General features: G+C 41.4%; 1 protein-coding gene across 1 annotated transcript in view; it reads right to left on the bottom strand.

Moving 5' to 3' along the window:
• Nucleotides 1-27,171, bottom strand: part of LOC118393628 (protein kinase C-binding protein NELL1-like) — a 398,605-nt gene that overhangs the window by 272,060 nt on the left and 99,374 nt on the right. The window contains exons 5-7 of the mRNA XM_052461927.1: nucleotides 16,356-16,452; nucleotides 1,445-1,517; nucleotides 82-164 (exon numbers count right to left, since the gene is read on the bottom strand). Coding sequence (XP_052317887.1) covers nucleotides 82-164; nucleotides 1,445-1,517; nucleotides 16,356-16,452 — 253 coding nt within the window. The remainder of the gene's footprint in view (nucleotides 1-81; nucleotides 165-1,444; nucleotides 1,518-16,355; nucleotides 16,453-27,171) is intronic.

The raw sequence follows: 27,171 nt of genomic DNA, 5'->3' as shown, positions 1-27,171 counted from the left end.
AAGCATCACACCGCATCACTTATAAGGTCGCTTGTTTGAGGTCAAAATGCTATTTTTCTGAGAGTGACTGGTGACTCTCACCTTTAGGGTCATCTTGGCCAGCAGCTCCTGAAGGTCCATGATGCCTTGCACCAGGCTCAGGAAATCACTGCATGTTGGACAGCCTCAACAGGAGAAAAGGAGGGACAAAGAAAGACAGGAGTAGGGGAGGGGATAAAAAAGTAAAGGACAAGAGAAAAGGAAGGAGGTAGAGAGGAGGCAAAATAAGAGAAAAAGAGAAGAAATACATTTATACACATTTTACCAAAACATTGTTGCTCAAAATATGATTATATTTTATGACGATTACCAAATCTAGAGAAAACTTCATTGGAAGTCTGGTTTTAATCTCCTTGCACTTCCTATCTTGCCACATGGCTCTGTTTTTAGAGGATTGTAGGTAATTACACTTTACACAATGTTGTATGCATGTTTGAAGGAAGAAAAATATACTTCTATATTAATATTAAAACGCTTGTTGTCCTGCAGCTAATAGTGCTGTATTGGCTTCTTGGCTGCGGCGCGAGTGCTGGTTCACACGAGTATCGATGAGTGTAGTGACAGAATATGATTACATGCTTTATTGATCAGCAACAGAGACAGTAGCATCGCCACAAATGCACAACACAAGCCCTGCATCTGCATTTGTTTGGCAATAAACAGGAGGGAGAGAGAGAGAGAGAGAGAGAGAGAGAGAGAGAGAGAGAGAGAGAGAGAGAGAGAGAGAGAGAGAGAGAGAGAGAGAGAGAGAGAGAGAGAGAGAGAGAGAGAGAAGAAGAGAGAGAAGAGGAAGAAAGAAAGAAAGAAAGAAAGAAAGAAAGAAAGAAAGAAAGAAAGAAAGAAAGAAAGAAAGAAAGAAAGAAAGAAAGAGGTTATGATGACAGAGATAAGGGAAAAAGTGTGTGTGTGTGTGAGTGCGTGGGTGTGCGTGTGTATGCATGTGCGTGTGAATGAAAGAAAGAAAGAAAGAAAGAGACAGAAAGAGGGAATGAGTGAGAGAAAGAGGGAGAGCGAGAACAGAGATGGAGTTCGACTGGCTTATTCAGTGATGAGGGATTAGTAAGAGTAACAGGAGTATTGAGACATTTCAGGATGCCATATCCACTGTCTCTCAGTACCTCTTCACTTTTCATACAAAATGAAGAGGTAGAAGAGTACGGGAACAAGGACCAAGGAACATGTTGGAATAACCAGTCCTATGTCCTCAACAACAAGTTAATCATACCTAGCCTTTAATCATAAAGTACATCAGAGTAAGAGTGCTGATCTAAGATCAGGTCTCCCCTGTCAATGCAATATTGTATGCCAATTGCGATTGTATGTCATTACTATCTAAAAGGCTAAACTGATCCTAGAGTAGCACTCTTACTTTATAAATACAGGTAATAACAGTTACTCTACTTACTGCGATTGAGGTTGGGACATTGTGTGATGTAGCCGTTTGGAGCAAAAATGAATTTGACGTCCTGAATGGTACCCTGTGGGGAAGATGAGAAAGAAAAGGAAAGAGAAAGAGGGGAGAGAGAGAGAGAGATTTGATTTGATTTGGATCTCTTTGCGATTGAGGTTGGGACATTGTGTGATGTAGCTGTTTGGAGCAAAAATGTATTTGACATCCTGAATGGTACCCTGTGGGGAAGATGAGAAAGAAAAGGAAAGAGAAAGAGGAGAGAGAGAGAGAGAGAGAGAGATTTGATTTGGATCTCTATTAGTCCCCATTTGGACTAATCTTCCAAGAGTCCTTAAACATTAAAATACAATTTATAATACGAACACATCTTCACATATAACACACTATTACAAACATACTAACATAATGACCCAATAAATACTCAATCTAAAAAAGATTGATTCTTCATCTACTATAGTCCCACAACATTTCTATGTATTATATTTAAATAGTTTTAAAATAATGTTTACATTTATATATTGAAAGGTTTCTGGTTTGCTCAGTTAATTTATTCAATTTCTTTATTGCTCTAAATCGAAATGTTCTTTTGCCTGGACAATCTACTAGTATTTACGGAATGTCTGTCTCTTACCAACTGAATACAGTTGTGAATAGAACTTGGCTGTTTTAAATGATGTATATTATGAAATAAAATAAGCATGTTTTTTTCAATTATCTTGTCGATTGATGACCAGCCAAGAACATTGCGCATGACTGCAACAGAAGACCCATATCTCCACCTTAAAACAATCCTTGCTGCTTTGTTCTGTGCATTCTGCAGCCTCCTAACTTCACTAGATGATGCATTTCCCCAGACCACATAACAGTAGTAGTTCACCTGACTCTCAATTAATGCTTGTGTTATTTGCTTAAGATTTTTTCGAGATAAATATTTAGCTATCCTTCTGATTACAAATGCTGTTTTAATTTTTTTTTAAATCACAGATTAGGGTGGCAGGCTAGCCTAGTGGTTAGAGCATTGGACTAGTAACCGGAAGGTTGCAAGTTCAAACCCCCAAGCTGTCAAGGTACAAATCTCTCATTCTGCTCTTGAACAGGCACTGTTCCTAGGCAATCATTGAAAATAAGAATTGTTCTTAACTGACTTGTCTAGTTAAATAAAGGTTAAAAAAATGTAGGTGACCACAATAAGCAGTTGTCTAGCTGCACTCCCAATAGTTTGGTACTCCTCCCATACTGTTTTGGCCTTTCCCTAGTGGAACAGACTAACATAACTTTGGTTTTCTTGGTGTTTAAAACACGAGAAAAGAGAAAAGAGAAAAAGATCAACATTGAAGGGCTGATAATGACCAAAAAAGCAACTGTCACCTAGTGGTGACAGTGGCTCAGTGCATGAAAGCCATCAGTGGAGTGTCAATCACTCTCATGAGGGGGATTTATGTGTGCGTGCAAATTAGATATTTTTTAGATTGGTTTGGTTTCGGTTCGAATATTAAAAAAGTATCACATTTTCACGTTTAAATGCTGTAACACAGAATAAAACAATTAATAATAATGCCATGATGATAGTGACTGTCCATTATTGTTTATCACTTACTAACCGTTATTTATTCACATTACTTGAATAAAATATGTTTTTTTTCATTACTTTATTATTTAGTTCCAATTCAGCATCTCATGTCTATAGAGCTGCTGCCTATGCTGTCAGACAAAATCACTATTTTAGTAGTTCTTCAAAGTAAATAAGGAATACTTTTATGACTGCTGAATACCAATTATAAATCATTTAGATCATGTATTTTCAGGCTCTTGAAGCAACTGGTTTCTATCCCTAGCCAATGCACGTTCTCTCTTCTCTGCTCCCTAGTGTACACAGGCAGTCAGTGGTTGTGCAATGGTTTTGGCCATTGTAGTTAATTACCACATTTTTGGCACTAAACTATGTAGAATATTGGCCTGTTGGAAACTACAACTCCCTACCACATAACACAGTCCAAGCTTGATTTGATGTATCTCTACAGACACTGCACATTGAGGTCACAGAAGAAGAAATAAAAAATCAAATAATTGAACCAACGTTGATCAATTATTTGAATGGTATCCCCCCTACGGGATGTTTGAGCTAACGTAGACTAATGTGAATAGCCTCTGAAGGATCGGACCTTTAATTCCAATTTCGCCAAAATGACATACCCAAATCTACCTGCATGTAGCTCAGGACCTGAAGCAAGGATATGTTCTTGAAACCATTTGAAAGGAAACACTTTGAAGTTTGTGGAAATGTGAAATTAATGCAGGAGAATGTAACACATTAGATCTGATAAAAGATAATACAAAGAATCTTTGAAATGCAAGAGAAAGGTCACAATGTATTATTCCAGGTTAGGCACAATTTAGATTTTGGCCGCTAGATGGCAGCAGTGTGTGTTCTAAATTTTAGACTGATTCAATGAACCATTTCATTTCTGTTCAAAATGTATCAAGCCTGCCCAAATACATTTTCAAATTCATCACGGACAAGGCTGTGGGTAAATGGTGAAAGGAGTCAGGCGCAGGAGAGCTGAGATGCGTGGACAAGGTATTTAATTCAAGAAAACACCAGTATAAACACAATACTAAGGTGCTGTAAAAATACCGGAACCACGAAATAAACGGGTGTAAATAACAAAACCGGGCAACAATATACCAGCCGTCAGATACAACAAAAATGCACACAAACATGGGGGAAACCAGAGGGTTAAATAATGAACATGTAATGAGAGAATTGAAACCAGGTGTGTAAAAAACAAAGACAAAACAAATGGAAAATGAAAAGTGGATCGGTGATGGCTTGAAGGCCGGTGACATCGACCGCCGAACGCCGCTCGAACAAGAAGAGGGACCAATTCCGGCCAATAACTCGTGCCAATAACTGTGCACTCTCCTCAAACAATAGCATGGTATTCTTTCACTGTAATAGATCATGTAAATTTGACAGTGGAGTTAGATTAACAAGAATTTGAGCTTTCAGCAAATATCAGACATGTCTATGTCCTGGGAAATATTTTTGTTACTTACAAGCTCATGCTAAAAAACAAAAAATAACCCACATTTTGGTTAATTGCTCAGAAGTAGTTTGTGCATTTGCATGGTGTGCATGGTGGTTCGTGTTTGTGTGTGTCTGTCGCTGTGATGGTCCAACGTGATCTCAGAGCAGTTCGTATTATTCTGTATGTAAATCCGTGACACATTTATACTGAACATAAATATAAACGCAACATGCAACAATTTCAATGATTTTACTGGGTTACAGGTCATATAAGGAAATCAGTCAATTTAAATTAATTAATTAGGCCCTGATCTATGGATTTCACATGACTGGGCAGGTGCACAGCCATGGGTTGGTCTGGGAGGGCATAGGCCAACTCACTTGGGAGCAAGGCCCACCCACTGGGGAGCCAGGCCCAGTCAAACAGAATGAGTTTTTCCCCACAAAATGGCTCAATTAAAGACAGAAATACTCCTCAATTTCATCAACTGTCCGGGTGGCTGGTCTCAGACAATCTCGTACGTGAAGAAGCCAGATGTGGAGGTCCTGGGCTGACGTGGTTCTGGGCTGATCTGTTCTGCGGTTGTGAAGAAGGTTGGATGTACCGCCAAATTCTCGACAACGACGTTGGAGGTGGCTTATGGTAGAGAAATTAACATTAAATTATTTTGCAACAGCTCTGGTGGACCTTCCTGCAGTCAGCATGACAATTGTATGCTCTCTCAAAACTTCTGTGGCATTGTGTTGTGTGACAAAACTGCTAATTTTAGAGTGGCCCTATATTGTCCTCGGCACAAGATGCACCTTTTTAATGATCATGCTATTTAATCAGCTTCTTAAAATGCCACACCTGTCAGGTGGATGAATTATATTGGCAAAAGATAAAGGCTCACTAATAGGGATGTAAGCAAATTTGTGCACAAAACCATAGAGAAATTAGGTTTTTGTGTGTCTGGAAAATTTCTGGGCTCGTTTATTTCAGCTCATGAAACATGGGACCAACACATTACATGTTGCGTTCATATTTTAGTTCAGTATAGTATGATACATGAATGTTACGTTCCGTATGGTATGTATTCATTTGTGGATGTCCATCATCCTTAATAGTATGACATTTAAAAATGTAGAATTTGTATGATATGTTATGAATTGCAATTCGTGAAATATGTTACAGATTCCAATTCGTACATTAAGTTACGAATTCCAATTTGTTGTGGCTAAGGTTAGCTAGGTGGGTAGTTAGCTAATGCTAACGTCAGCTAGCTCTATGGGTTAGGGGTTAAGATTAGGGTTACAGTTAAGATTTAGGTTAAAAGGTTAGGGGTAGGGGAAGGGTTAGCTAACATGCTAAGTAGTTGCAAAGTTGTTAATTAGCTTAACTTCTTAAGGTATAGGGGGCAGCATTTTCACTTTTGGATAAATAGCATGCCCAATTTCAACTTCTTGCTACTCATGCCAGGAATATAAGATATGCATATTATTAGTATATTTTGATAGAAAACACAAGTTTCTAAAACTGTTTGAATCATGTCTATGAGTATAACAGAACTTGAGGACTAACAGTTCAGATTTTCTTTTTTTAGGTCTCTGCCTGTTCAGTGTGTTGACTTGAAAAGTAGCTTGGGTTTGTTGTCTTCCTGTATTGAACACAGATAGACCCGTCTTCAATTTGATCGATTATTAACGTTTAAAAATACGTAAAGTTGTATTTCAAAAGTAGTTTGAAATGTTTTGGCAAAGTTTACAGGCAACTTTTGAAATATTTTGGAGTGACGTTGCGCAATTTGGAAGCTGTTTTTTTCTGGATCAAATGCGCCAAAGAAATGGACATTTTGGATATATATGGATGGAATTAATCGAACAAAAGGACCAATTGTGATGTTTATGAGACATATTGGAGTGCCAACAAAAGAACCTCGTCAAAGGTAAAGCATGTTTTATATTTTATCTCTGCGTTTTGTGTAGCGCCTGCAGGGTTGAAATATGCTACCCTCTTTGTTTACTGTTGTGCTATCATCAGATAATAGCTTCTTATGCTTTCACAACGAGTGTAGCTTTAATTTAGTATCTTACATGTGTGATTTAATGAAAGTTAGATTTTTATATCATTTGAATTTGCCACGCTAAATTTTCCCTGGCTTTTGGCCAAGTGAGACGCAAGCGTCCCCTATACCGGAAGAAGTTAAATGCTGAAGTTGTCCATGATGAGATTCAAACTCGCAACATTTGGGTTGCTAGACATTCGCGCTATGCGACCTTCCACCCTCCTATTGTTTTTGGCTTAACCCTTGTGTGATGTTCATGTTTATTTATTCACACAATGTTCGCGGGTCTGATGGACCCACAACATTATTGGGTTTTTAAAACAATACAGCCATAACAACTCACGTAAAAGTACTTAATACTAGATGTTGACATATCAATTACAAGCAATATAGAGCACATACATGTTTAATACAGTATTTGCCATTTACCTCTGCTAGATCCCATTTATCAATAAAAGCGCTATTCATTTTTTTTATTTATAAAATGTGATTTTTGTAATCAAAAATATATTATAATCAAGACATGGGTGGAATAAATCATGTTTATCTTGAGCAAATATGAATGAAACAAGGTTATCACTATTGCTGTTTATTGCTATGAACTGAAAAAAATTGTAAGGCTGAATTTTACATACAGTATTTAATGGAAATGATAAATGAGCCCCATTGAACACCAATTAAGTCCAGTCTACACACCACATGAGGGACAGAGTTTTATAATGTGTGTGTTGCAAATGTATTTATTGCACTTGATGCATGTGTGCTGTCTTTCTGTCCTTCTTGGGTCCACACACATCGCAGTACTTCTTCTTGTTCCTACTACTAAAATCTAGAAAGATGAAAACACTTAGTACAGGAATTTTACTAACATCTCACTCACTCACTCACATATATAGTTACAGTAGGCCAAGGTAGGAGAGTCAGACACACACACATGCAAAAACATCACTCACACTTATTTCCGGTATTGGAGTTGTTGGTTCTGTGGGTCGGCCGGATGGGGCACCAGCATCATCCTCCTGAATCCTCCTCACAATGGCTGTAGAAGCTTGGATCCTATGTTGCCTCCTCTGGATTTGAGGTCTTACCAATGCCTTGCCCAGCTCCTCGATAAAGAGCCATTTCCTTTGGAGCTTCCCTCTGTTCCAGGCGTAGGGTTCTCCTTCTGCAGCTGTAGCCTGTCACCACTCCTCCTTTTGTGGCATTGTAATCCATTATGATTTCTGGTTTTTGGCATTCCAGTCCACAGATTCTCCCATCTCTATGCAGCGTACTCATGAGTACCACATTTTTGCCTTTCTTTGGCACGTAGAACACAGGGATTTGTTGGCCGTGAACACAAATTTATAGGCCTGTTCCGTGTATTAAACAGCTAAGATGGGAGCTCTAGCTTGTGTTCTTGTACAGTTCCTACCATCGTCAGCTTCCTCTTGAGGAGCTCCTGTCCCAGCTTGTTTCGAAGTAAAAAAGTTATTGCATGTGATCACGGAGTCCCTGTGTCACGTCCAGGACAACCCACATCCCTTGGTTCTTCTCAGGGGCTCCTCCATCTGACATCCCTGTATACACTTGCAAGTTCCAAGCACATGATAAAGCAACATCACAGGCAGCCCAGATCTTGATTCCATATTTTGTGGGTTTAGACGGTATGTACTGCCTGAAGGGGCAGCGGACCTTAAATGGCATAAGCTGCTCATCAACTTTAACGTTGGGCCCAGGGTTGCAAAACAGGGGAAGGCGGTCCACCCACTTGTCCCACACTGACCGGATTGCAGCTAGCTTGTCTCTCTTCCGCTGAGCTGGTCCGGTGTCTCAGTTATCGAAGCGGATAGTCCTGGAAAAAAGTTTTCCAGAGACAATGTTGCACTGAATGGTTCCCTGCCAGTTTCTGCATCCCAAAGGGATTCTGTGGATTCCCCATTGGATCTGAAAACAGCTGCAAGGATAAGAACCCCAAAGTATACATGTAAATGAGTTTGGTCCATCTCCTTCCATCTCCCTCCAATGTCATAACTGTCCTGTGAGGATGTGAATGGGTCAGATCAGTTTGGCAATGGATGACAGTAACCAGACCCTCTCTCTCCGACAGAGGGGGAGGAGGGAGCTGCTGGGAGGTTGACAGTTCACACCCTGTTGTGGGTCTTCCTCTACAAAATCCACAAAGGAACGTGCTTTTTCTCCAGAGACTTTCCCCGCCAAAACTTTAACACGTTCAAAAGTGAATACTGGAACAATTTTGCTAACATAAGAACATGGGGGTGGTCAGAGGTGACCTAAAGAATAATAATGTCATATGGGATGCTATTTTGTGATGTCATTTAAAATGTTGTAAAGGACAAACTGTAACTTGAAGAGTACATGTACTACATGTACGAAGTCTCAATCCTCTACATTGTATGTGAAATATGATTAAAGTATTTATGTTAAGACACACTTTGCACAGTAAGTAGCCACGCCCCGAGTGAGGTCAGAGAGCGTGTCAGCCTGACATAATCGTCCCTTCTGACCATTTTGCATAAAAGGATTGGTAAAGAAATTAACATTTAGAACAGAAAAGTGTGAAATGGGAGCTACACATTTGAAACTCAAAATGAGGTGAAGAAAATAAACTCACCTCCCAGACCAGAACATCGCCAGGCTGCAGCTGCCTGTGTAAAGTGGTTTGAATCCTGAATACCAACACGAGATGGAGGCGTGAAGCTCACCTCCCAGACAATCACTGTTATGGCTGATTAGCTGTCCTAAGTCAAATATCTAGAAAAGTGAACTTAAGTGGGACCATTCTACTATTCTTCAACCCAATGTAGGCTAGCCTATCTTCCAAGGAGCATCTTACAGAGTGAACAACAGTAGAGGATGGGAAAGGGGGGGACCCCTTTTGGACAATCAGAGCCTTACAAGCATGCCACTGTAAGGCCCACACCCTTCCTAAGAAGGCTTGGTTCTGACAGAGATAAACAGCGAACGAAGTCATTCACATGTAAATACATTCAGGATTTCATACTCCAAATGGCCAGTGGTTTGTGTGCAAAGTATATGATTACTGTGAGAATAGTTTCTAAAATGTATCAACAATAAGTGTTTTTTTCTCTCTTTCTCTCTCTCTCCTTGTCCTTGTCGTAAAAAGGCACCAGATTGTCAGTCCATGAGGGAACTTTTCCTAATTTATTAAGTGTGTATGTTTATTCTGTGTCATTTACTTGGTTAGTGAATAAATAACTAAACCAAATGTGTGTAGTACTGAATCTTAAGTAAGGCTGGGGTTTTAGCAGATGCAAGAGGTTACGACTGTTCAGAATGATGATATGATTAGGACGTTGTCTATTTTATGGATGTGATAGGTAAATACCTTTACAGTTTAATTCAGGTGATGGTCACTCTTTAAACAACTGCTGTCATGGTGCCCCAAATTCCTAATTGTTAATTGTTACATGATTAATTGAATCAAGTAACAATTAAATATAGTTAGCTGATTCGATAAATAACAGTCATCAGATTAAGGAAAGTAAAGTCACAACAGCAAAAACACACCTTCCCTCCAAATTAGAGCAGTCCAGAATGATTTCCTGGATGGTGTCTGGGATGAACAGTTCAAAAGGGGATTTTATGTCCTGCACATGAGTAACCGACATTCCAGTCGGCCCTGGTTGCATCCTTATCACATTGGCAGCCATGCGGGGTGGCTCATTCCTTGGGCAAGAAGACCATTAAATTTCACAATTGTTTGACATCCATATTTCTCCTCCTGTAGGCTGCTGATGAGCTCGTTGCTGACGGATTGGTCATGGGGCTGGCTGCTGATGGCTGGTCCTGGGGCTGGCTGAGGGTCAATCTTATACTCTTCTTCCATTCTTCCAACTCAATGTCAGACTCTGAATTGACAGAGAAATTATCCTCATATTCAGAAAATTCTTCATCTTCCAAAGATGAAGATCCTCTTTCCACACGAGCTTCTCTCTCTGCAAAAATTATTTCTAATTTGAGCAGAGATTATTTTTGCCACACTGATTGATTTGTGGTTAGGAACCACAAATGCAAAGCTATTTATTTGTTGTGTCACTCTCCCAATTTGCACCTGGCTGGGGTAGTGTTTGGGCAAATACAGAATTTTTTACAATGTATCGAAATCATGTATTGCAATAAAATTGTTCAGGTTCCCGCAAGACATTGTGTAGTTTCTTACTCTACAAAGGGTAAAAGTGCGAGAAAAGCAAGAGACAGGCAGGGAGACAGACATATTCATATATTGGTGCTATGTTGAAGAGTGAAGGCACACAGCAAAACCTTTTTGTTTAATATTTACTTGTTTTCATCTACACACCGTCACGAATATTACCGAAGGTGACTCCCCTTCTTGTTCGGGTGGCGCACGGCGGCTGTCGTCACCGGTCTACTAGCTATCACCGATCCTTTGTTCTGTGTTCCTTTGGTTTTGTCTGATTGGTATCACCTGTTTCTTGTTTGGTTGTTAGGGTGGGGTTATATAAGTTTGTTCAGCCCGCTTCTGTTTCGTGCGGGCTTGTTCGTCTGTTTTGTGTTAGAGTGATTGTTGTTTGCATTTTCGGGTTTCGCGCTGTCCGTTATTATTTCTGTTCATTTGTTTTCCTACTTTTGTTCATGTTATTTTTCCTGGACATTAAAGCGTGTTTTTCCCACATCCTTTTGCTCTCTGTGCCTGACTCCATACCTCTTCACTCATTAATCGTAACACACACACACTTTCCCACACTTGTATTACCCTCGGGTCCAGTGGACCCAAACACCACATATGTATTATAAATGTGTAGGAGGGTGCACATTGTGCACTCAATGAAAATGTGTTATTTTACATGTTCTTCAAAGAAAAAGAGCCATGGCCAATGAGTTTCAGGTTGAAAAAAGTATTAAATGTATCAGTTTTCTTTTAGTAAACATTGAAAATGGTCTTTGATCTGTTTCACCTGACTTTGTGCTTGTCTCCACCCCCCTCCAGGTGTCGCCCATCTTCCCCATTATCCTCAATGTATTTATACCTGTGTTCTCATTTAGTCTGATACCAGTTAATTTTGTTTCATCAAGCCTACCAGTGTTTTTTCCGGGCACTTGACTTTCGCTAGTTCCTGTTTTCTAGTTTGGTAGGCTTGAAGAAATAAAATGAACTGGCAACAGACAAACAGAGAACACAGATATAAATATAATGGGGAAGATTGGTGACAGCTGGAGGGCGGTAGAGAAAAGCACAAGGACAGGTGAAACAGATCAGGGTGTGACATCTATCTCATGTAACCATAACAAACGTAATATATCATACTAATTTGAGTGTCTCAGATTTATGTTTACTATAAAGCTCCGCCTTATCTCAGTTCACTGGTCACGATGGCAACACCCATCCGTAGCACGCGCTCCAGCAGGTGTATCTCACTGATCATCCCTAAAGCCAACACCTCATTCGGCCGCCTTTCGTTCCAGTACTCTGCTGCCTGTGACTGGAACGAATTGCAAAAATCGCTGAAGTTGGAGACTTTTATCTCCCTCACCAACTTCAAACATCAGCTATCTGAGCAGCTAACCGATCGCTGCAGCTGTACATAATCCATTGGTAAATAGCCCACCCATTTTCACCTACCTCATCCCCACAGTTTTTATTTATTTACTTTTCTGCTCTTTTGCACACCAATATCTCTACCTGTACATGATCATCTGATCATGTATCACTCCAGTGTTAATCTGCAATATTGTAATTATTCGCCTACCTCCTCATGCCTTTTGCACACATTGTATATAGACTCCCTTTTTTTCTACTGTGTTATTGACTTGTTGATTGTTTACTCCATGTGTAACTGTGTTGTCTGTTCACACTGCTATGCTTTATCTTGGCCAGGTCGCAGTGGCAAATGAGAACTTGTTCTCAACGAGCCTACCTGGTTAAATAAAGGTGAAATAAAAAAAACATTGAAAAAAATGTCTAGTCTATGAGACCAGTCTGGATGGTCAGACTAACCCAAAGCATCATGCCATTGAAAACAAGGGGAAAATATCCAGCAAATTGGAACAATTAAAGTCTATTCATAGTGACAGAGAAGAGGACAGTCTATTTTCATATTGAGTCTAGAAGGCATTTTGTCAAACCCATAAAAACCCATTTTAATTCTGTATCTTTTTGTGTCTCACTGTATTTGTGATATTTATTTACAATGCATTCATTAAGCCTGAATGAGAGCAACACCTGTGTCACTTTAGAGAAAGAACCCTGCGAGAGGAGAGATGAATAACAGAGTAGATCACAAAGGCACGCACGCACGCGCACACACACACACACACACACACACACACACACACACACACACACACACACACACACACACACACACACACACACACACACACACACACACACACACACACACACACACACACACACACACACTCTCTCTCTACCGGCCATGCTCAACTCTGGCTTTGTTTCAGGCACATACACACAAATACACATGCCACAGTGCATAATCAGCTGACATCAGTGAAGAGTGTGTAATGGAAGTGAAAGTGTTTGGCCAGTGATGTGGCTGCTTGTCTCTTGGGAGTTTATGGGAGTCCTGACCATACATTGCCTCTATTGATCAGCAAGTAATACTGCCTGTAGCGAAGGAGGGAGGGGAAAGGGGAGGATGTATGTGTGTGTGTGTGTCTGTGTGCATGCGTGCGTGTTTCTGTGTGCGTGTGTGTTCGTGCAAATATGAGTGCCCAAATTGTGGATATTCCACTCTTGACCACTGGGGGTATAAGGGAATGAGGCCATCTCTCTTCCTTGTTTCGGCAAATCTGTCTGTAATGCAGGTCTGACCAACCATACTCCATGCTCCAAGACTGTTTCGATCACGCGGACTATAATTAGTTTAGGGGCGCGTCTGGTAATAACATGAATGAATACACCAACTCAGTCACTGGTTAAATAAAAGAAATGCATAGATGATCTGATACCGAAACTTACCCGAATCAACAACCATGGATTAATGGCAGCCTTGTCGGGAAAGTGAAGGAGAGAGTTGCTGCTTATAAACAAGGCAAGGTGACCGGGGACACTTATATGATTAAACAGTACAAATACAACCGACGCAGATTGATCAAGATGGTGACACACAAGTATAGGGACATAGTGGGCGAGCAATTCAGGGGATCGGAAACGAGGTGTACGTGGCAGGGGCTTCTAACAATCATGGATTACATAAAGAATACCAGTCACATCACGGACAGCAACCTGACGAGTTAAACACCTTTTTCTCACGCTTCGAGCATAACCTTTCTGAGCTGTCGAGGAGAGCACCTGAGGACAACGAGGGCAACCTGCTTACGGTCTCCACGGAGGATGTATGCAAGTCATTCAAGCATGTTAACCATCGCAAGGCTGCCGGCCCAGACGTCATCCCTAGTCGCACCCTCAGAGCATGTGCAGACCAGCTCACTGTTGTACTACACAGTGCCCTCACCCACCTGAACAAAAAGAATGCACATGTGTGGATGCTGTTCATTGACTACAGTTCGGTCTTCAATACTAAAGTGCCCTCTAAGCTCACCACAAAGCTCATGGCCCTGGGACTGATTCCTCGACATCCTGAGGGACCAGAGAGAAAGGAGAGAATGGCAGAGGAAAAAAAACTACATGAGGGGGCAGAAGAACAACTGAAGAAGCGTCACAGCTCCCCAGGCTACCTGAGGCTACAGCCCCATCTTACACAACAACAACACCAATAATAACAGCCTCACTTCCTCTCCCAGATACAGATTTGGATTTTTTTTTTTACAAGTATTTAAAGCAGGGACAGAATGGGACCAGACATCGGTCTGGGCACTTCTTAACACAACGTCCATTTCTTTATTTCTTGAGGCCCCCATTATTAGTCAAATAATGATAATTCTGTGCTCAAACCACAATTTAGACAGTCCCAATGGGCTAAAGATCAACCCATCTGCCATTTGCCCAAACTGCCCTATGGCCATGGTTTAGATACAGTAGCTTATCTTATAGAGAACTATTGCATGCTACTCCAAGGGAACATTATTGTAACACTCTCTACGCTGTAAATGCTGACAAGTGTACACTGTACAAAATATAGACGTCGTTGTTCAAACTTTTTTACCCCCTTTTATTCATATCCAATCGGTAGTTAAAGTCTTGTCCTGTCGCTGCAACTCCCGTACGGACTCGGAAGAGGTGAAGGTCGAGAGCCATGCGTCCTCTGAAACACAACCCCGCCAAGCTGCACTGCTTCATGACACAATGCACAGTTAACCCGGAAACCAGCAGCACCAATTTGTGGGAGGAAACACTGTACACCTAGCAACCGTGTCAGCATGCATGCGCCCAGCCCACCACAGAGGTCGGTCGCTACAGCGCGATGGGATAAGGACATCCCGTCCGGCCAAACCCTCCCCTGAACTGGACAACGCTGGGCCAATTGTGCGTCACCTCATGGGTCTCCTGGTCGCGGCCGGCTGCATCACAGTCAGGTATCGAACCAGCATCTGTAGTAACGTAGCTTGCACTGCGATGCAGTGCCTTAGACCGCTGTTCCACTCGGGAGGCCTGTTATTTACTTTTTTTAATGTAAAGCCAACTTATTTCATTTGAGAAACAGCTGTGTGTAATGGATTATGAATGGTTAATATGGCCTTAATGCTTTCAAAAAAAAAGCCATAGCATGAGCTGTGAATAAGTGGTTGTAATAAATATATAGGTATGAATTTCCAGCACATTTCCTGCCCCAAATCAATCTCTGAACACAGCAAAACAAATCCCCTCCTCCCTCATCCACAGTCACACCTTGAACGTTTCTAGGTTTCTAGGCCATCTGTCTCTGCTCTTTTTTTCCTATCAACTCTTAAACTTAAACGCTGCTGCACCTTAGACTGGAGCTAGACAGCCACTGCTTCAAACTTGGTTTCAGGCAGACTGCGAGAGAGACTCCTTTAAATAATGAGTTTTTCATCCTCAGAGAAAGAGAAGGGGGGTTCTTTATGCTTTGATTGGGCCCAGTAATCATTATATGGGTAGAGAGAGCATACTACAAGGAATGGGTACTGCAGATGCTGTGGAGAATAGAAGATGACACCAGCTGTGTCCAAAATGGACGCAGGCACTGGCAGACTGTGGGTGGCCTGGGAGGCATGGGATCTATTCAGGCTCTACGCTGTATTGTTAATCGATACATGAGATTAAATAAAAATAGAAATGAGGCCATTGACTGCTCAGCGGGCCATCGACTGCTCTTTCTCCACCTCTCTACCCCTACCTATTTTTCTCTCTCTGTCACCATACCCCTTTCCTCTTTCTCCCTACCCCTCTCAATAATAAGGCTATGTTGACGTTGCATTATATAGAGTATTACCATAGCATAGTGTTGTTATTGATGGTGATAAATAGAGCCCCACAGTTGAGGTATTATAATACCCATAAAACCTAGCGGTCAAAGAGGGAAATGGTTCCAATAATTTTTCCACCATTAATTTTTTCCCCATATGGGATTTTAGAAACACTTAAAATAAGGGCTATGTTTCGTGTAGGCTTACCCTGGCGTGAAGTTTTAATAACCATGTAAATCTCTCACGGACAAAGTGATTTCTATCAATATATTCGGCTCTATTTACTCTCAGATTCTAAAATGCTAAATGTAAATGCGCTACTTATTCTTAATTCAGGGTAAGGTTAGAAAAATCGTATTTTCGGAGAGAAAGCATTGTACTGCAGTCCATAGAATGACAAGATAGTCAAGACTGTTACCTTTGAGAAGCCATGCATGGTTGAGGTTAGATGGTTACAGTGATCGTGTATATAGTGGTGAAAGTATGTTTGTTTTACCTTGAAGAGGCCGTGCTTGTGGCTATGCTGACCCAGCCACACTCCACTGCCCAGGGTCAGATCCATCTGAGGTGGGTCTATCACTCGCTCATAAATCCTGCCAACAACAAACAATCAACAGAGAGACAGTCAGATTCTGAAATCTCTCTCTCACTCACACACTCACACACGCTACATTGAAAATCCGGGCGGTCGACATTGTCCCGGAAAAGCAACATAATCACAGCTCCTGCAGTGTTAAATGTTTCTTGAGGCTCCAGGCTAGCTAGGATAGCTAAGCCAGCCGGGCCTCTGTGTCTCTCCTCTGTTTCGTCAACAACACACTCAGTGGTGAGAATGGTTTACGCCTCTTTTACTACCTCGTAACATCTATGGAGTAAGACGATGGGCCCATCCTCATTGGTGGGCCCTTACACATCTCATGCACCAGGCTCCAGGCCACACTAATCCACTGAGGATGAGGTCATTAAGGCATAAGCTCTGATCAACCCGTCGATTGAAAGATGTTCCATGTTCTGACGGAACAGGGATTTGAGCCGTGAGCATTGGAGACAGGAGCTGTCCAAAAATGCAATATTTGAAACACAATTTCAAAATAATATGGTGATGCTTAAAGGCCAAGTTCAGTATTTTATAACTTGAAGTTAGATCGTTCCTCCATAGACTGAGGGGACTCCAGGGTGAGGAACTACCTAACATTACATTTTTTAAATACGGGACCACTACAGGCTGGCATCCCCAGCACCATAGCACCAGCATCATAGGTGCACGATGGCACATACCAATCATCATCTGTGTGTGTGTGTGTGTGTGTGTGTGTGTGTGTGTGTGTGTGTGTGTGTGTGTGTGTGTGTGTGTGTGTGTGTGTGTGTGTGTGTGTGTGTGTGTGTGTGCGTGCGTGCGTGTGTGTGTGCGTGCGTGCGTGCGTGTGTGCGTGCGTGCGTGCGTGTGTGTGTGTGTGAGTGCCTGCGTGAGTAGCATATATGCATGCTCCGGGAGCATGTGTGCCTTGAATTCTAAATAAATCACAGACAGTGTCACCAGGAAAGCATCCCCACACCATCACACCTCCTCCTCCAAGCTTCACGGTGAGAACCACACATGCGGAGATCATCTGTTAACTTACTCTATTTCTCACGAAAACACAGAGGTTAGAACCAAAAATCTCAAATTAGGACTCATCAGACCAAAGGACAGATTTCCACTGTCTATTGCTCGTCTATTGCGCGTGTTTCTTGGCACAAGCAAGTCTCTTCTTATTATTGGTGCTCTTTAGTAGTGGTTTCTTTGCAGCAATTCGACCATGAAGGCCTGATTCACGCAGTCTCTTCTGAACAGTTGATGTTGAGATGTCTCTGTTACTTTAACTCTGTTAAGCATTTATTTGGGCTGCAATCTGAGTTGCAGTTTACTCTAATGAACATATATTTTGCAGCAGAGGTAACTCTGGGACTTCCTTTCCTGTGGCAGTCCTCATAATTGCCAGGTTCATCATAGCGCATGATGGTTTATTCGACTGGACTTGAAGAAACGTACATTTCTTGAAATGTTTCGTATTGACTGACCTTCATGTCTTAAAGTAATGATGGACTGTTGTTTCTCTTTGCTTATTTGAGCTGTTCTTTTCATAATATGGACTTGGTCTTTTACCAAATAGAGCAATCTTCTGTATACCACCTCCACCTTGTCACAACAGAACTGATTGGCTCAAATGCATTAAGAAGTGTCACCCCCTGATCTGTTTCACCTGTCTTTGTGATTGTCTCCACCCTCCTCCAGGTGTCACCCATTTCCCCCTGTGTATTTATACTGGTGTTCTCTGTTGCCAGTTCATCTTGTTTGTCAAGTCAACCAGTATTTTTGTGTCTCAGCTCCTGCTTTTCCCAATATCTCTTTTTCCTCACCCTCCTGGTTTTGACCCTTGCCTGTCCTGCCCCTGAGCACGCCTACCTAACAACTCTGCCTGACCCTGAACACTGTCTGCCGTCCTGTACCACCAACACAGGGAATAGTGAGGCGCTGGACAGATGAGGTTGGCGTGGCTGGACGAGGGCATGGACATACAACTGGCAAATTTTTCTATGCATAGTCAAGATCAGACATTATTCTCGGGTAAGGTGAGATGGGGAGGGGTGTGTCTCTTTGTTAACAGTTGAGGCGCGATCTCTAATATTAAGGAAGTCTCAAGATCTTGCTCACCATAGAATACCTCTTGATAAGCTGCACCCATACTATTTACCATATTTTTCATAGCTGTCTACTTACCACCACAAACCAATTCTGGCACTAAGACCACACTCAACGAGCTGTACAGGGCCATAAGCAAACAAGAAAATGCAAATTCAGAGGCAGGATTTCTTCTAGCAAGTGAATTTTATGCAGGAAAACTGAAATCCGTTTTAAACCAATTTTTACCAGCATGTCACCTGTGCAACTAGAGGCAACAAAACTCTAGATCACCTTCACTTCGTAAGCAAAAACGTAGTAAAGGCCAAACATAAGTCTATCGTCCTGATTCCTGCTTAATAGCAAAAACTCAGACAGTAAGCACCAGTCACCAGTTAAAAAGGAAGAGCAGTGCTTTATTATAGACAGACTTCTCCCGATCTTAACTACTGTTGTATCATCATGCTTTGACTATGACAGTTTACAATCCAGGGTTACTCCAAGCAGTTTACATGCTGACCACACCGCTCATGTCGCGTTCGTGAGCATTGCAAAATAAATGTACACATACCTTTTATTAAATCATTGCATCCACACTGCTCGCACGCATCAACAAGTGTCTGCATTGTCAGGCGCTAAAATAGAACTTGTTTCTATTTGTGACGCTTGATCAAATAAAATCGTATTAGTCACATGAGCCTCTCACATGCGCCTAATACAACAGGTGTTGACCTTACAGTGAAATGCTTACTTACGAGCCCCTAACCAACAATGCAGTTAAAAAAAAATATTGATAAGAATAAGAGATAAAAGTAACAAGCAATTAAGAATTGTTGACTTGCATAAAGCTGGAAAGGGTTACAAAAGTATCTCTAAAAGCCTTGATGTTCATCAGTCCAAGGTAAGACAATTTGTCTATAAATGGATAAAGTTTAGCATGCTGCTACTCTCCCTAGGAGTGGTCGTCCTGCAAAGATGACTGCAAGAGCACAGCGCAGAATGCTCAATGAGGTTAAGAATCCTATAGTGTCAGCTAAAGACCTGCAGAAATCTCTGGAACATGCTCAGATCTCTGACGATTCTACGATATGTAAACCACGAAACAAGAATGGTGTCATGGGAGGTCACCACGGAAGAAGCCACTGCTGTCCAAAGAAACCCATTGCTGCACGTCTGAAGTTTGTAAAAGCGCACCTGGATGTTCCACAGTTCTGTGGACAGATGAAACCACACACAACACTATGTGGGTAGAAAGAAAAGGCACAGCACACCAACATCAAAACCTCATCCCTGTAACTAGATCACCTGGCTGCATAGTGAGTGACTCACAAGGCTCTAGTCTCTCGTCATTGTGTGCTTGTAAACAAACACCACGTGACTCGGGACTGCGAGTACGCTTCATAAGGATCAATTATGAACAGGTGAAATGATGCTCAAGTTGACTGCAGGTATTTAGTTAAAAAGTTGCCACAAATACATATTCACATTTCTTGAAAAAACTTCAAAGAAATATTTTGGTATTTGGTATTTTATTAGGATCGCCATCAGCTGTTGCAAAAGCGGCAGCTGCTCAGCAGCTAACATGAAACATGACATAATACAGAACATTAATAGACAAGAACAGCTGGACAGAACTACATCAATTAAAAACAGAGCACATAGCCTACATATTAATACTTTCATGTTTTGACACTGAAAAACCATCCCCTGACTATTTCCAAATACCCTGGTAAACAGTATATATGGTAGACCGCCAAAGCCTACCCGTAAGTAAGCATTTCACTGTTGATTTGGCCCACATCAAGGCCAGCATGCCAGGCACACTCGACCCACTCCAATTTGCCTACCGATCCAACAGATCCACAGAACATGCCATTTCCATCGCTATTCACGGAGACAAGGAACATCTACATTGCCTTCAGAAAGTATTCATACCCCTCGAAGCACACCCACAATATTTTACTGCGAAACACTGCAGCAGAACAAACTTTGCTACTCTTTCGTCTGCATTGAGTTTCCCAGGGAAGTCGTGAAGCGCTGGAGAGGCTGCAAAGCTGTAGCCTATTGTGTGATTGTGTTTGAGACTGTTATTAAATAATGTGAAACAATGTTGTGTTTGTTAACTGTTGTGTTATTGTCTTCATAAGTTTGTTATTAAATGTGTATGTTTACGGAGTTTCATTAAATCATGTTTAGATATAAATATGTTATAAACATTTGATCATATGGGCAGAATATTGTATATTCAGTTATGGCCTAAAATAAATGTTGTTCATATGGTCAGATTTGTGTAGCCTAGGCCGATTTAAAATGTGTTCATCAGGGATGAAGGCTGAAAACGGCCTATATTTTTTTTGTTTTATCTAGTTTTACACCATCCATTAACACCAACCACTGTAAAACATGTCTTTTTTTTACAAAAAAGATTAGCAAAATACAAGAAAATATGGAGCAAAAATAAGTAGGCCTAAAACATTCATTTCAAATAAACATGTTTACACCTGTCACGCCTTGGTCTTCGTATTTTGTGTTTTCTTTATTTATTTGGTGAGGCCAGGGTGTGACATGGGTTTATTTTGTGGTGTGTTTTTGTATTGGGGTTTTAGTAGGTATCGGGATTGTGGCTGAGTAGGGTTGTCTAGGAAAGTCTATGGTTGCCTGAGGCGTTCTTAATCAGAGGCAGGTGATTATCGTTGTCTCTGATTGGGAACCATATTTAGGCAGCCATATTCTTTGAGTGTTTCGTGGGTGATTGTTCCTGTCTCTGTGTTAGTTGTCACCAGATAGGCTGTGTAGGTTTTCACATTCCGTTTGTTGTTTTTGTATTGTTCGTGTTTCATCATTATTAAACATGTATCAAAATTACCACGCTGCATTTTGGTCCGACTCTCCTTCGACGGAAGAAAACCGTAACAACACCATTAATTAACACCAACCATTCACTATAAAACCTTAGCATTTTAAAAAAAAAGGCCAAAAATGACAAGGCAGCTGCATAAAAACAATGTTCAAGAACACATGTTGAAAGGGTTGAAATGGATAAGTGTCACAAAGAAGTGTCCAAGTAAGCTACGTGCTCATTTTTATCAGATGGATTTTGGAGTGTTCATAACTGCAACTTGAAGGTGGTGTAGGCAACGCTCTTCAGGTAAGACTCCAGCCGTTCAGTTGTGGTGTACTTCTGAACCAGGGTGACGAGAACTCTGTCTGGCCTGGGTCCACTGTCACGCTGGAGGAACATATCTTCTTCGTAGCCCTTATAGCAGTCAGGGATGATGAGTTCAGAGAGGGATTTAGGTACAGGGGGTGCCGCTTTGTTCTTTTGTTGGTGCCTCTGCATCAACTTCTTCATATTCATACATGACTCCCCAATTACATGCAGGCAAGCCATGTGTACCATGGTCCACAACTTGGTCAGTTTCTTCCTGGGTCTCCAGGCTTCTCTTCTTCTGGCCATTCTTCAGCGTTCGGATCCGAATCGGAGCATTGTCCAGGTTATGGTTGTTTTCTCCAGATAACTTGAAGATAACCCTCACTGACGGTGAGGTGTTATGTAACCTCGGCAATCATATTCGGTGCACTTCGGGAAGGACTTATTTTACGGTCTGTAGTTCCTGTCTGTATGTGTAGTCTTCATGCGCAAGGATATTTTTTCCATGCACAGAGAAGGTACATTCAGCTTCCATTGCTTGCTCTACACCTCTGAGAATAATGAATGTTGAGGGTAGCAGATATTTTTAATCAGAATATTAGGATTATTATTATATTATTATTGACATTGAATTTGAACCCTGTTTTGACTATCATCAGCTGATTCAGAAAATAAGTCAGTAAAGAGAACAGCTGTTGTGATAGCGCACAAAGTATTTCTAGAAAGTTTTGATGTCTCATATGTTACGAAAAGGATAGTCTAAAGAGTAAAGATGTAATAAGCCTATAGAACAGGTTCAAAAGAAAATAAGCTTTATTTCCTTGTAATTCATTTTATTCAATGGCTCAACTGAGTGTCCTCGCCAGTCAGGGTTGGGCAGCACTTTTCAGCGTTCCAATGTTAGTCTTGTGAATGTCTCATGCATATTTTTTTTATTGAAAATGGGAACAAATGGGAAAGAAGGACAAATACTGATTTCAAAACAGGGTCCTTATTTATATTATAAAGACATGAGGTGAGCATCAAAATCATTTTAAAAGATGTCCTTGCATTAAAGTTGTACCTTGGATAGATATTTAGTATAATAGCCGATACATTCAACTCAAAATATGGTATTCTGTTCTTTTGAAATACTCAACATTTTCAGTATTGTAATGAGACTAAATGAAATGACATAGGCCAAATGGATTTTGTGATGTTGTCCTTTGTTAAATATACTTTTTAGACTGTTAAAATGTAGGGGATAAGGCAAACATTTTATATAAACATTGGATTTCTTTGGTCCAAATTGCATAATCATTTTCAGCTGGTAGGCCTACCCATGAGTCTCTCATCACTCGGAAAGTGTCGTCACTGATGTCAATACCAAAGCAGATAATAATTGTGACTTGATTGAATTGGAATGATGTGAATAATTGTAACGTTTTTCTTCCGTCGAAGGAGAGGAGGACCAAAATGCAGCGTAGTTTGTGTTCAACATGTTTAATAAAAGACGATAACTTGAACACTACACAAATACAAAATAACAAACGTGGCAAAACCCGAAACAGTCCTATCTGGTGCAGAGAACACAAAGACAGGAAACAACCACCCACAAATTACCCACAGAATATGGCTGCCTAAATATGGTTCCCAATCAGAGACAACGATAGACAGCTGCCTCTAATTGAGAACCAATCTAGGCAACCATAGACATACAAACTATCTAGAAACAGCCCCATAAACATACAAAAGATAACTAAGGCCAGGGCGTGATAGTAGTATCATAGACAGAAATAGGCTATACAGCTGGCCTCACAGTTTTGCCGCCAAGTAGTCCTACATGGAAAGTCAACGTATCTCGACAACATTGAGTGTGCGAGGGGGTCTGTGCGTGGTGTAGTACCTTCCACAAAAAAGTTTTGTTAAACAAAAAAGCATACCCCTTGACTTATTCAACATTTTGTTGTGTTACAGCCTGAATTTACACACAATACCCCATAATGACAAAGTGAAAACATGCTTTTAAAAATGTTTGCAAATGTATTGAAAATGAAATACAGAAATATCTCATTTACATAACCACTCACACCCGAGTCAATACTTTGTAGAAGCACCTTTGGCGACGATTACAGCTTTGACTCATCTTGGGTATATCTGTATCAGTCTGACACATCTGGATTCCTTCCTTGCAGATTTTCTCAAGCTCTGTTAAGTTAGATGGGGAGCGGTTGTGAAAGGCAATCTTCAAGTCTTTCCACAGATTTTCAATGGGATTCAAGTCTGGACTTTGTCTGGGCCACTCATGGACTTTCACATTCTTGTTCTGAAGCCATTCCAGCAATACTTTGGCTGTCTATTTGGGGTCATTGTCCTGTGGAAACGTTAATCTTCGCCCCCAGTCTAAGGTAGTTTGCACTCTGAAGTAGTTTCTTATCAAGGACTTGCCTGTATTTGGCTCCTATATCCTTACCAGTCTCACAGATCCTGCCACTGAAAAGCATCCCCATAGCATGATGCTGCCACCACCATGCTTCACGGCAAGGATGATGTTAGACGGGAGAAGAGATGTGCCTGATTTTCTCCAGACATCTCTCATCAGACCACAGACACTTTGACCTTAGTCTTTCACTTGCCTATTTGCAAACTCCCATAAAGCTCAGATTGGTAAAGTGCTGTAGAGTCTGTTGTCCTTCTTGCAGGTTCTCCCATCTCAGGTAAGGAACTCTGTAGTTCTGTTAGAGTGGTCATTGGGTTTTTGGCCACCTCCCTTACCAAGGTCCTTCTTGCCCGGTTGCTCAGTTTGGTCAGACGGCCAGCTATAGGCAGAGTCTGGGTAGTTTAATATTTTTCAATTTCCCAATGATGAAGACCACTGTGCTCTTGGAAACTTTCAATACGCAATAAATAGGTTTATACCCTTACCCAGATATATGTCTCATCCCAAATCTATCTCGGACATCTATGGTCAGTTCCTTCGACTTCATTGTATAGTTTCTCCTATGACATGCGCTGTAAACTGTGGGACCTTATATAGACATGTGTGTTTCTTTCTAAATCATGTCGAAACAATTGAATTTGCCAATCAAGTTGTTGTGACCGCTCAAGTATGATCGAATCAAATGTTTTTGCCACGTGCCGAATACAACAGGTGACATTACCATGAAATGCTTACTTACAAGCCCTTAACTAAAAATGCAGTTCAAGAAATAGAGATAAATAAATAAAATAAAAAAGCAACACAATAAAAGAACAATAGAGGCTATATACAAGGGATACCGGTACCGAGTCAATGTGCGGGGTTACAGGTTAGTCAAGGTCATTTGTACATGTAGGTAGTGGTAAATTGACTATGCATAGATAATACACAGTGAGTAGCAACATTGTAAAACAAATGGGGGGGGGGATCAATGTAAATGGTCCTTGTGGACATTTGATTACTTGTTAGGCAGTCTTATGGCTTGGGGGTAAAAGTTGTTAAGTTGTTAGACTTGGTGCACCGGTACCGCTTGCCGTGCTCTAGCAGAGTGAACAGTCTATGACTTGGGTGATTGGAGTCTTTGACAATTGTTTGTGCCTTCCTCTGACACTGCCTAGTATATAGGTACTGGATGACAGGAAGCTTGGCCCCAGTAATGTACTGGGCTGTATGGATTATCCTCTGTAGCAACTTACAGTTCAATGCCAAGCAGTTGCCATACCAGGCGGTGATGAAACCGGTCAGGATGTTCTTGATGGTGCAGCTGTAGAACTTTTTGAGGATCTGGGGACCCATGCCAAATCTTTTCAGTCCCCTGAGAGGGAAAAGGCATTGTCATGCACTCTTCACAACGTTATTGGTGTGTTTGGATGATGATGCTAGTTTGTTGGTGATGTGGACACCAAGGAACTTGAAACTCTTGACCTGCTCCACTACAGCCCCGTCGATGTGAATGGGGGCCCTCCTTTTCCTGTAGTCCACGATCATATTCTTTGTTTTTCTCATGTAGAGGGAGAGGTTGTTGTCCACCGTTGTGTCGTCAGCAAACTTAATGATGGTGTTGGAGTCGAGCTTGGCCACACAGTCGTGGGTGAAGTAAGGGAGGGGACTAAGCACGCACCCCCATGTTGAGGATCAGCGTGGCAGATGTGTTGTTGCCTACCCTTACCACCTTGGGGTGGCCCATCAAGAAGTCCAGGATCCAGTTGCAGAGGGGGGTGTTTAGTCCCAGTGTCCTTTGCTTAGTGATGAGCTTTGTGGGCACTATGGTGTAGAACACTGAGCTGTTGTCTATGAACAGCATTCTCCCATAGGTGTTCATTTTGTCCAGGTGGGAAAGGGAAGTGTGGAGTGCGATTGAGATTGCATCATCTGTGGATCTGTTGAAGCAGTATGCAAACTGGATTGGGTCCAGGGTTTCCGGGATGATGGTGTTGATGTGAGCCATGACCAGCCTTTCAAAGAACTTCATGGCTACCGATACGGGGCGGTAGTCATTTAGGCAGGTTACCTTCGCTTCCTTGGGCACAGGGACTATGGTCGTCTGTAGGTATTACAGACTCGGTCAGGGAGAGGTTGAAAATGTCAGTGAAGAGACTTGCCAATTGTTCCGCGCATGCTATGAGTACATATCCTGGTAATCTGTCTGTTTAAAGGTATTGCACACAGTCGTCCGTAACAGCTGGTGCTCTCATGCATGCTTTAGTGTTTCATATCAAAGGAAATTGGATGCACCTGACCTCAATTTGGAGTGTCATAGCAAAGGGGTGTGAATACTTATGTAAATTAGATATTTCTGTATTCATTTTCAATACATTTGATAAATTGTCCAGAAACATATTTTCACTTGGTCATGTGTAAATGGTGAAACTTTACATTTGGAATTCAGGCTGTAACACAACACAGTGGAATAAGTCAAGGGGTATGAATACCTTCTGAAGGCACTGTATATGAGAATGATGGACAACAGTTCAGCATTGAACACTATTGTTCCCTCCAAGCTTGACACAAAGCTCAGAGCACGGGTTCTGGACACCACCCTCTGTAACTGGATCCTGGACTTCCTGATGGGCAGACCACATGCTTTGAGGATTGGCAACAACACCTCCTCCACACTGACTCTTTTTTATTTATATTTAACCTTTATTTAATAGGCAAGTCAGTTAAGTACAAATTCTTATTTACAATGATGGCCTACCAATGGGCAAAAGACCTCCTGCGGGGCCGGGGGCTGGAATATTAAAAAAACATAATAAAATATAAATCTAGGACTAAACACACATCATGACGAGAGAGGCAACACAACACTACATAAAGAGAGACCTAAGGCAACAAAATAGCAAGGCAGCAACACATGACAACACAGCATGGTATCAACACAACATGGTAGAAGCACAAAACATGGGACAAACATTATTTGGCACAGACAACAGCACAAAGACCAAGAAGGTAGAGACAACAATACATCACGCAAAGGAGCCACAACTGTCAGTAACACGGGCCACCTAGGGGTCCTCATCCCTTTGCTGTAATTCCTGTTC

Source organism: Oncorhynchus keta, chromosome 14, assembly GCF_023373465.1.
Source record: "Oncorhynchus keta strain PuntledgeMale-10-30-2019 chromosome 14, Oket_V2, whole genome shotgun sequence".
NCBI classification, from domain to species: Eukaryota; Metazoa; Chordata; class Actinopteri; order Salmoniformes; family Salmonidae; genus Oncorhynchus; species Oncorhynchus keta.
The sequence above is the reverse complement of the archived record's forward strand: the minus strand, read 5'-3'. Positions and strand labels throughout refer to the sequence as shown.